Source organism: Polyodon spathula, chromosome 15 (assembly GCF_017654505.1).
Source record: "Polyodon spathula isolate WHYD16114869_AA chromosome 15, ASM1765450v1, whole genome shotgun sequence".
NCBI classification, from domain to species: Eukaryota; Metazoa; Chordata; class Actinopteri; order Acipenseriformes; family Polyodontidae; genus Polyodon; species Polyodon spathula.
The window spans coordinates 18,862,463-18,874,628 of NC_054548.1; the positions used below are offsets into that span (position 1 = coordinate 18,862,463).

General features: G+C 36.7%; 1 protein-coding gene across 1 annotated transcript in view; it reads left to right on the top strand.

Annotated features, from left to right (window-relative positions):
- Positions 1 to 12,166, top strand: part of LOC121327875 (integrin beta-like protein 1) — an 87,383-nt gene that overhangs the window by 37,704 nt on the left and 37,513 nt on the right. Inside the window, exons 3-7 of the mRNA XM_041272171.1 lie at positions 3,113 to 3,259; positions 4,347 to 4,469; positions 5,268 to 5,408; positions 8,502 to 8,642; positions 9,904 to 10,050. Of these exons, the coding sequence (XP_041128105.1) occupies positions 3,113 to 3,259; positions 4,347 to 4,469; positions 5,268 to 5,408; positions 8,502 to 8,642; positions 9,904 to 10,050 (699 nt within the window). The remainder of the gene's footprint in view (positions 1 to 3,112; positions 3,260 to 4,346; positions 4,470 to 5,267; positions 5,409 to 8,501; positions 8,643 to 9,903; positions 10,051 to 12,166) is intronic.

Below are 12,166 nucleotides of genomic sequence, written 5' to 3' on the forward strand. Positions count from 1 at the left end.
CATTTTATAGTTATGGATGACCACTAGAAGAAAACCCAATAAATGGAACCTTTTTACTCTAAAATAAAACTAAACACATTTTTCTTTTTTGGCAATCTATTCAGACAGCTTCTAATCCCCAGTTCCTCCCTTGCACAAACTGTTTTCCTCATGTGTTGAGAGTGAATTACTTTAGACATTCCCCGAAAGGGCTCCCTGGTATTTGAATTCACATTAGTGAAGGGAAGGATAAAAGTCAACCATTCTTTGGAAACCATGTTGTGTTTCTAAAAGGGGAATCCACCCACTAATTGCATATGTAATCCGACTGTTCCTATAAACAGCCCTCTCGTCTACGCCTCCTCGTCGTTTCTTTGTTCGGTCCTACTCCTCCACTTGCAGTGCGCCTTATGTAGGGGGAAGGTGCCCAGAGCAGAGTACCACTTATCCTGTCCGCTGGCAATTAATATACATTACATCATAGTTCGGCCAGTTTATAGGGGCGGCTGTCAAGCTGCAACGGACGAGGCAATGGGCCAAATTATATTACGTTCCATTATGGGCATGGGCATTTGTCAAATGCAATAAATAATTGTTCATTTCAAATCTTGTGGATGTCTCCTTTCTGAAATCAAGATGCTACATATAAGCAACATATCTTCAATATGTTTCAATTCAAGACCACGTACATTCAGTTTATTTTCAAAAAACAAAAAGGTCACCTAAACAGTCTCTTGACAGTTATATTTTTGTATACTTACTGCACCTCTTGACAACCTAAGAATTCAGTATCAGAATGGATTATGAATCTATGGTCTTGTTTATGGTTAATTCCTGCTAAACAAATATCCCAGTCTTATAAAACCCTGATTTTAAGCCTCAAGGTGCTATTACTGTGTCTGCATCTTTTGTCATAACTGTCTCTTATTTTCAAATAAATCCATGATGATTTTCTTTTTTACACAGCCATTAGAATTTCAAGTACAGTACTGGATGTGAGTGACCTGCAATGAATATTTATGAGGAATTAAACATGGCTTGAGCCATATTGAGCACCCTGCATTAACCACACACATGCATTTGATTTGAGACCAATTGTTGAAAATTACAAAAGGGACATATTGTTTAGGTACTTTTATTAACACATTCAATAATATATGTGCAATAAGAGCAGTTAAGTCCAGCAGAACTCCACACACGCATAGATATTATTTTTTTGTTCAGTCGGTTCAAGTCAGATCAATTTAACCCAGACCATAGAGGCTGAGATACAGTGTTGTTTGGGTGGGAGGGATAGTACAGCAACTTACTGTAGATTTCCTTCCCTTCAAAGGACTGTTCATTTTTTCCACACATTTCATTGCATTATTTTTCGTGACAGGTTTGAATGTTTGTTAAGCTCCTTAGTAGAGGTATTTAATTAACTTTGACATTGTTCGTTGTTGTCGTATTAGATAATTGACTCGGAAATACAAGAAATGGAGGCCGCTGCTAGATTATTATGCTTAGATAAAGTAGGCTTATTAGATTATAAGCCTACTTTATTATGTTGGATTGAAGCAATTTTTGTCTATTAATCATTTATTTTATGGCATCAAAATCATTTAAGCTTGTTAAACTTTGGCAACTCTTTCGTCACGTGGTATCTCAGAGGATCTGCACTCAGTGTATTGCATATTAAGTTAATATTCTCAGACCTACTTACTCCAAATTGTCATTTTCAACACAAAAACCACTCAAAGTTTTTGTTGTGTGTGTGTTTAGAATTGTAAATAGTATTTATTCCTTAAGGAAACACATAAACTCATGATGATCTGAAGTAAAGAGTATTGAGTATCTGGCCCTTAATCTCAAAGTCTAATATTATTTTATTTTTTAATTAAGGGATAACAGTTTTGCTCTGGCACGTTACAAGGTAATAATGAAATCAATAAAATCAAAAGTGCGGTGAGGGCAATATTTGAATTACCATTACTATTACAGAACATGCCACAGCATTGCCTTTATCACGATTACACTTTTTTAAGGTATGTATTTATTTACTTTAGTTTGTCTGAAATCGTTGTAGTTTGAAGTTTAACCTTTTGAAAGCAGGGTAAAGCGTTTCATCAGTAAACAATGGTTTAAGAAGAGGTTTAATTAATTAGTGTCTTCTTATCTGTGCTTAATTTTCTGTTCCGTTATTGAGTAATAACAGAACAGCTGACCTCCTTATAAAATAATGGCTAGAAGTGTCTGGTTGTTGTGTAATCATTAAAAAAGGCAACTGTCTGTCCCTATTCACTTGTGAGTTACTTAAAAAGGGTTTAAATGCACATAAATCAAATATGTTCTAAACTGTTGTTAAAGGAGCACAGGTATACATGAAAAAAATAAAAAGACTCAAGAGTCAAAGCTTTGTGAACATTTCCCATATAAAAAAAAAACAATATTTGTAATTCACTTTGCTTGTAATAAATGTAACCCCAATGTCAATTGCAGATGATACAACAATACCAGCAATTACCCAATGATTACAGTCATTTCTTAACAATTACTCAGCAATCACAATGTAGCATGTGTCTTGTAACATACCGGACTAATTCATGTGTACTATTGTGTTTAAGCATTCAACAGCTGAAGCAGCATCAATATTTCACAAAAGCACTATGACCTTTTCAGCTGGTGCATTTTGCATTCATTTAGTTCAGAATTAATTGTAATTAGACTCCACTGATGAGAAGAAGCTTCTTATGTGTGTGCCTCAAACTGAAACATTTTTCTGATGCTTTTTTTTTTGTTTAACTCTTCCACCCAAAAGCTTGAACTATTTTATATTAGTCTTTGTGTTGAAGCAATCAAGGGAGAATATTGCACCACAAGTGTTCTATTGTAATATACTGAACATTTCTGACACATTTGGTGATCTGTCATTGTCCTTCATGCATTTCTTTATAGAACATGGCTGGTATGAAGATGGAAAAAGCCTTTTATAGTGGTGAAAATAATGAAAAGCTCTATTATGTTTACAGTTTTCTCTGTTACTTGGAATTTAAATCTTTACAAAAATGCTGTTTATAAGAGGAAATAGGATTCACACTCTTTCTTGTGGTTTATAGTTGCATTGTAAACCTTGTTTCATTTTCTCTTCTAGACCATGGAAGGTGTGACTGTGGGCAATGTGTCTGTGACCACGGCTGGTTTGGGGACGCATGCCAGCATCAAAAGGTCTGTAAGCTTTCCAAAAAGAAAAGCAACGAGCTGTGCCGAAACCCTCAAGGAGTGATTTGTTCCAATGCAGGTAATAGGAAAACAACGTTAACAGGGTTTTCATTTGTAAGTGACAAAGACTGTGGAACTTCATATCATGTTCAACATGTTTCATTGACTATCAGGCATACTAACCCCATTTCAGCCACAGTGCCTGCTTTTGAAAAGACTGAGCTGTTGAACGTAGGTGGTTTTAGAAATCGCCATTAAGAAACGCAACTAATTTCTGCTCCTTCACAACAGTGGCAACTGTGAGTTAGTAAATAAGATTAAACAAAAAAACTCTGTATAAAATAATTTTTCAAAACTTCAGAAGTGTTTAGGAAGCAGGCCAAGTGGTTGATTTTTTATTTTATTTTAATGGAATAGATGGATAGTAAACAGGAAATAGATAATAATCTGAAAATATACTCGTTCTGCTTATTCATTATCTTGAATATTGCACTATATTTAACATTGCTAAAGGGAAGAACAAGACAGTGTCAATTCAGCTTTCAGTTTAATTCGTATTACAGCTGAGCACAGGGTTTAAGTCACTGCAGAGTTATTAATTTGGCAGTTGGTTACAAATAAGGTACAAGGTTGTATTGGGGTGAAAAAGTGATTGCCTAATGGTTAAAGCAGCAGTTAAATGCATTTTCTTCTCTGCAATTGCCTATTATGGCACTTTTTGTACATGTTTTCTGCAAGGAAAATCTTCCTAACCAATTTGTTAAAAGTGTGTCATTGTTAAAATATTGAATACTGTTTTTCTTTATGGAACTCCTATCAGGCAGATAATGGAAAACCACACATTGGTGTTTTCTATTAGACAGCACACTGGCATTGGAGACCAGAGAATCTCGGTGTTAAATCCAGCCTACAGATAATCTTGATGTGCACTGGTGCTCTGTTGTTTGGATATACCATCCTTTAAGTAAGATGTAAATCGGAGGTCCTGTCTGCTTTCAGATACTAAATATTCCACAGCACAATGTCAAAGAGCAGGGAATTGGTTAAACAGCCTCTAGCATGGACGACAGCAGATATTTATTGAAGATGAGCAGGCTACCCTGAACATAACATCAGAATGATTAAATGTATCCCTTCTCATAGTCACTGAAACCTCTGATCCACAGGTACCTGCCACTGTGGGAGCTGCATATGTGGAAACACACAGGAAAATGGGATGATTTATGGTCAATTCTGTGAATGTGATGACACTCAATGTGTAGACGATGAAACTGGAGAGATATGTGGTGGTATGTCTTTATTAAATTAATAAATATTTCTTGAATTCCCCAAATAAACACACAAATTGTGCGAAAGAATACTACTCTGAGTTATACAACATCTCCAGCCAGTGTCTGACTTCAGTAAACTCTCAGGTTTACTCTCAGGGTTGTGATGTCCATCCCAACAAACTAACCAGATGGAGCTCAACATTGCACAGTGAATGGTGTCTATGAAATGCTGCATATGTGGACAGTACTAATGCCCTGATTTGAAAATTTAATTAAAAGCAATCTGTAATAAAGTATATTAGATAAAGACCAGTAATAAGTTCCTTAATTAGAACTTCATTATTGCATAGTTTTATTTTGCACGTAATGTCGGTGAAGTCAAGCAAAGGAAAGTCAATATATTTGCAGTTCTGTAGCACGGGAATCAAAATGAGACTTTAAAAAGCTTAAAGCTTTTGAGTTCCTAACCCCTCCCCTCGGATTATTCACTTCACCCATTTTCAGTTCTAATTAAGCAGGAAAACCTGATAAGACTGATTTGAATTAAAAAACAAATTGGCATTTTTTGTTCTGGTTAGTTTTTTACTCAGTAATTTAAAAAAAGTCTGTACTGTCCTAATAATTAAAGATGCTGCACATATGTGCATGAGTTGTATAGGGTAATAGTAAGCAAAACTGTGTTTACCTTAACAATAGAATAGGTATAATTCTGATTCATGATGAAAGGACAGGGGCTAATAACTACACTGAAAAAACTACCATGCCATTTCAAAATGGTTGTCATCTTTTCTTACTGTGAATCTGTTTTGGTTTCAGGCCATGGAAAGTGTTACTGTGGAAACTGTTACTGCATGGCTGGTTGGCATGGAGATAAATGTGAATTCCAGTGTGACATCAGCCCATGGGAGAGCAAAAGGAGATGCACGTCTCCAGATGGCAAGATCTGTAGCAACCGAGGTCTGTCTTAAAACCCTCTTTAAATGCAGATGCAGGTTGTCAAGAAGAAGAACTTGATGCTAAATGAATGATTTTTTTATCATGTTTGTATCTATGTCTAATTTAATTTTAACATGCTGCTTTTCTTTTCAAGTAAGAATTGCTTTCTTGTACCACCTCTGTCATTGTAATTGGGCACATGTGTGTTTTTCTAGATATAAGTGAAAAGGGGTTTTCTGTGCAACACCATATATACTACGTGCATAAAAAAAAAAAAAAAAATCTAATTTCAGCCTAGTATGGCTTGGGTTACCCTAACTGACAGTTACAAATGAGAATGTTATTCCTTTGGCTTCAGTCCAAAAGTATTACCGGGTGCTGAAAAAGAAAGACAGTGCTGGTCTGGTAGATCCCCTCTGAAATTCATCATCAATGGAAATGCCTCCTACAATGGAAACATGAAATTGTCCTGGGAGCATTCAGAAACATCTCTAATCTTAATCATAAGCGAATTGACTGCTTGGATTGGCACAGGACTAATGTTGTTTACTAATGTGTGGTCTATCATATTGTGTATGCGTATATTATATGTTTATTTGTGTGTATTCATAAAGGACAGCCATTTTAAAGACAATTCACTGTTTAAATGATATGTTTAAGGATTTACAAGCCATCTCTGCAGATTGCTTTTTTACCTTTTAGTCACAAAGCCTTTTGGCCAGCCCAATGGGTGTAAATGGAAATGTTCCACTCTAATTAACTCCTTAAAGAACTGTGACTTAACCAGTGAAACAAGAGCTCAAATAACAGCTCTTCACAAAGAAAGCTGTAGTCAAAGATACATTGCAGAAAAAGTCTACATTTCAGTCTACATTCCAGCACTATGTGTGACATAAGTTTACCCTGGGGGGACTTGAAAAGATTTGGAAAGCAGGATTGTGTTAATAGGAGCTGCAAGAGGAGTTGTTGTTAATAAGGAGATTACCCTATAAAATCCAGGCCCTTTAGGCCATGTCCACACTACATAACCAATCTCAAACTGTACTCAGAAAGGTTTTTATTAGTCCAGCTCAAAGCGTCGACACAAAAGTACTGATTCATGTTTAGTTGGTCTTAATGCATACAAACACTATTAAAATAGTTTGGTTACAGTTCCTAGCAGTGCAAAGGACTGTGGGACTTAATACAATAGTATCCCCGAACGTTGCAAATATGGAGCTTGTGCCCATGGAAGACATAGCACTGCTAAGCAATAACATTGTGGGTTTGTTTCTTAAAAACACAAGGTATCAGCAATGGAGACGGCAGCAATGGTCTCGCAATAGGCAAGCTTTGCATAGTCTCCGTCAACATGCCATAAATAAGACCAAGTCACTCCACGGTCAACCATTTTACAATAAAAACCTATAAATGACAGCAGTATTGATAGTCATTCTCAACTTCAGGATCCTGTTCTTAGTACAGTATTGTAATGTCCACGCAACAAAACATATCAGAATGCATTTTGGAATATTGGAGGATTCACATAAAAATGTATTTTGGTATTGCAGCGTCCACACTTTTGACAAACCGCACTACCTGATGCAATCTAATTTAGAACCGGACTTGAGACTTTCCTCGGAGGTGTTCTCGAGTACGATATTAAACGCTGCGTTGTGAAGACACTAACCGTATTTAGCACTTTAGTTTTAAGCCGGTTTAAAGGCAACTAATATAGTTTAAAGGTATAGTGTGGAGAGCACCTTCATTTCTAACTAGCTAAATCACACTACCCTGTACATTATTGCAAATCCAGTCCCTTCATATTTATAGCGGTAATATATATTTTTTTCCATGTAAACCACATTCCTGTAACAGACAGTTCTATTGCTGACTGAAAGACCAGCCCCGCTTCCCGCCTCCCGCCACCCACACCCCAAAAAAAGAAAAAGCACCCACACATTTTTTTGTTTATTATGCTGGTTTATTATAGCCTGTTACATATGACCCTATGAATAATGCACTTACTCTTTAATTCAGTTGCTGTACTGATTACAAAGTAGCAACAAAGTAAATAGGCCAACAAAACTAATTTCAGGTCTATGTATGTGAAAGGAAATGACTTTTCTCAATAAAAATAGACCTGCTCACAGAAATATCTAAATTAAAGCAACTTCTAGATATTTGCACTGAGACTGCAAGCAGTAGTACTCTATGACCTTGCAATCGAGTTTAAACTGTTAAGTTCCCCATTGCAGTACAATATTAATTTAACTGAAACGTTCTTTTGAAGCTCTTTTCACTGGTCAATTCAGTTCTTTTTGTTTTAGTGGTTACTTAGGCATTCAGTGCTAAACAGTTGTCAAATGATTGCAATCCCAAATTGTTCCAGATTTCGAACAAAACCCCAATACAAAGGGGAAAGATAACACATTAGATGTAGAAATTGGTACATAATGAACAATACATCTTCACTCTGAAGAACTAAAAAAAAATAGCACATTTTTGGAATGGTGTTGATAGTGTTTTAAAACCCCTTTCTAAAAAAGCTTGCATTCCTCTACAATCTAGTCAATATGGTATGGTTTCTTGAGAGAGAAGCAATTTCAGGATCCATATAAATAGCTACCTTTTGGTTTAGAATTTAACGTTCAAGGTTGAATTCATTAGGTTTGATTAACAACCACTTTAAGGCTTGATGTGGCCGCAACAGTGTGCTCTAAGAATTCATGACCTGTCTGCAGCACAACTGACATCTGGAATTCACTGACAGCTGGATTTGTTTTCTAAGTTGTATTACTTTAGGGGAAGGTAAGGGAGAAACATGGATTACCATTACATCACTGCCAATACTCAGGCTTTAATGAGTGATGTGAAACTGGCGGTCGTGAAGTGGTATGTGCCTCCTACCATCTGGATGGTTGACCTTCAGAGATCACCTGGCTCTGCAGAATGCGATGTAGACCGCTCACATGAGGGTACTCTTCCCTCTCGGCCAGAATAGCTGCCCTCTGCCAGCAGGGTCTATACGATTTGCTTTGGAGATGCTTTCCATCTGACTTTAATCCAGGATCCTATGCATTGTACTCACTTCGCACACAACGCCTTCACAGCTTTTTTTTTTTTTTCTTTAAGGAACCTGCATCTGTGGTGAATGTACATGTTATGATGTGGATCCTACAGGTGAATGGGGAGATATTCATGGAGAGACCTGTGAATGTGACGAGAGAAACTGTCATTCAACGTATGACAGATATGCAGATGATTTTTGCTCAGGTAAATAATTATATGTGGTAGTTTTGTTGATAGAAATACATGTTAAATCTAGTTTTTACTATAGGCATTTAGAGGTGCCGTGGAGAAGGGCTTACAACTATTTCTTATGCATGAAGAAAACCTTAGGTGGTGTTTTTGTAAAGGAACATTGTGTAGCTTCATAAGATGTGGTTATAAAATTGTCTGAAACAGCAAAACTTGCCATGGATTTATATTATTGAATTTGGAATGAAACAATCCATTAATAACAGTGCAAAACATACAGTACTCTTATTACCAGCTAAGCAATCTCCTAATTGCCCTTTTACACAAATGGACCTACTTTTCCTCCGAGCCAATTGGGACTCTATAGTAATTACTATTGTTTGTCGTTAGTTGTATATTTTTTGATGCTGATGCACTGACAGAGAACTGTGGAAAGCACAAACATAAGGAAAGGAATGAAACTCCAATGTTATGTCACATGTGTAAACATGATTCAACAGGATTTGTCTGCAAACCAAAATGACAATACTGCCGGGTAGATTAAAGCAGGTGAATGGAGTTGGAACAAGACAGATATTGCACTCTCAATCAAGAAAGAGAATTATGGCACTGTCCAATGAATTTGTAAGTACAATTAGGAAATCCCTTAGTCTCCAATGTATGCAATTCTGCCATGCGACTTGTCGAGAATTAACTAGATTATTGTTGATTCTCGGCACGTCACAATAGCCACAAATTTGCATACATTGGAAACTAATATAAACTGTGTTCAACTATTCAGCAACAATCCAGGGAAAGCAAAACAATCTCTGTGATGTCACAAGGGTGCCAGTACAACAGACTCTAAAAGCAGTGGTTACATCATCATCAAAATGTTTTGTAATGGCGTCATTTCCAATAAACCACCCCTAAAAGCACAAGCACAATATAGTTGCAAGAGTGTCAGCCTAAAGAAGCATGCACTGTATTGCGACAAGCAACAAACATGGCCCAAATCACAGAAACCTTCAACACTGGACAAGAAACATCTGTTTCAAACAATGCATCTGAAGCTTTGTGATTCTACCCAATGTCAGGCCATTGTGGATTTGTATCCAGGTAGACTGTGATAGCTGACTACTGACTTTTTTTTCCTCAGGTTGTGCTTAAATATTGTGTCTTTTTGAATTTTTGCTTTAAAAAGAAGTAGTAGATTAGCTTGAGGTGTTGTCCGTTTCCACTCAGAGCCCCATGGAATTCACTGAACTATTTTTATCCATCTGTGTGTGCTGTGAAGGTCGGGGTCAGTGTAACTGTGGGAGGTGTGACTGTAAGGAAGGCTGGACTGGGAAGAAGTGTGAGCATCCACTGTCCTGCCGTCTATCCTTGGAGGACAGCAAAAAAAAATGTCAGGGAAGTTCAAATATGCCTTGCTCTGGAAGAGGTAATTAATCTTATATTCCTTGATTTTATTTTTATTTTTTTGCAATTATGCCTGCAGACATAAGGCTCACTCACACAGGACGTTGGCAAGACTGCAGATTTTAGCAGTGGGAGAAGGAAAAAACTGACTCAATCAACACATTCAAAACCTATATTAATGTCAGCTGGCAGTGCAATGTTATGAGGCAATGTTGCCCTCTGTGTAATTAGAAAGAAAGTCATCTAAAAATAATGTTAAACATTCTAAAAAATAAAGCCTGAGAAAGGCACGGTGCAGCAAATCTGGTCATTTTCACATTACTATAACACTAGTCTGCACCTGGGCACACAGGAGTGGTATGCATATGCGACCTACTTTTCTTACAATATAGAAAACTGGAATGGTGCAGTACAGTATTTGTCAGTACCACACTGTAGGCTATGTACTCAAATATACGGTAATTTCCATTTATGGCCAAAAGTTTTGCATCACCTAGAATATTAGGATACAGACATAATTAAAGAAATTATTATATATATATATATATATATAGTATTTCATGTTAGATTTTGAAATGTCACATTTTTCAGTTTTTGGAAAAGTACAAAGCTATATGTAATTTCAATTGTCAATGTAGCGTTATTAGTCCTATAGGGTGTGATGCATAGCTGTAATGCCCTCATATGATCTACTAAATAAAAACACTGGTTTGTTTTTCAAAGTTGTTTTTCTGTCAACTATATGCAAGTGTAGGAAATGAGCAAACTGAGCTTAGCAAAGAAACAAACGATATGTTTCTGACAGCAAGAGCCTCCCACTGAAGAGCAATACATCTTTTTATAGCCAGTTATTTTATAAAAATAGTAGTGAACTACAGAAAAAAAACAAGGATGCTTATCAAGGCTTTCATGAAATATGGGAGGGATCAAACAAATCAGATAGAAGTTTAATTATTTTTCCTGGAAAACACGTTTTGTCAGCACTTGGCTGTGATTGTACGCATGACAGCCAGAAAAAATTAATATTGTCCTGCACTGATCTGTCCACACCATATGAAAGCAATGGCAGCAATACGGGCGGCAAAATGCCTCGCGTGCAAGCGCCTATCTGTCCTGCCTTTAGCAGTTGTTTTGAATTGGTTATTTAATCTGTTAAAAAATATTTTAATAATAATGGCACTGTGTGGGGGGTCATGGGTTTGTATGTAAATCGTTGGTGTATCTGGGAATTATGTGAGGAAGGACCCGGCTTTTACTTCATAGTGTAGCGTGCACGGGGGAAGGCAGTAGCAGGGCTGGTAGGTGACATAATCACATACAAAGACATAAACCTGATATATGCACTCTCCTTATCGCCAGCAGTACCGCAGTATTGGCGCTATGCTTTAGTGCGAGAGGTTCCTGGGTTCGCGCCCGCCTTCCGCCTGTGTGTGAATTGCCTTGCCCTGTGTGATGTGCCTGCCTGCGGGAACCGATCGCTACAATATATACAAACATACAGTTATACAACAGCAAAAATAACACAAGTTAAAGGAAAATAAGTATGTAATATTGACACTTGCCCAGTATGACTCACTGTTTTTATCTATTTTATTATTATTACATTGTTGTTAAGAATATATTATTATTATTATTATTATTATTATTATTATTATTATTATTATTATTATTATTATGCGCAAGTCACCACTTATACCTTATATTACTACCGATGCCGTTCTGCAAATCTATTTTTCTACATTATTGCAAAAGTACACTTTATGCGTATGTAAAGACATTCTTCTTGTCACATTCTTCTTCTGGTCATATGTTCAAGTTGTGTGAATGCGGACCTTTTTTGTGTCAGTTTTAAAAGCCAGCAAAAGTTAACATTTTTCTTTAAATGCTGGATATGCAGACTGCATGTATGCTCAGGTTTATTTTTTGCTTATTAATAAACCTATTTTTATGCAACTTGCGTAATCGGAATGAAAATGTCGCGGTGTTGCTAAATACAACACCTGCAGTCCTCGACTAGTGGGACTACATAAAATGATTAATTTGTTTTGAGGCCTGGCGTGCTTTGAGACGTGTGTGTGATGTGTTTCAAGGGTGTTAACCTTGCTTGTGATTGGTCAGTTTCATTCCAGTCGCGCAAC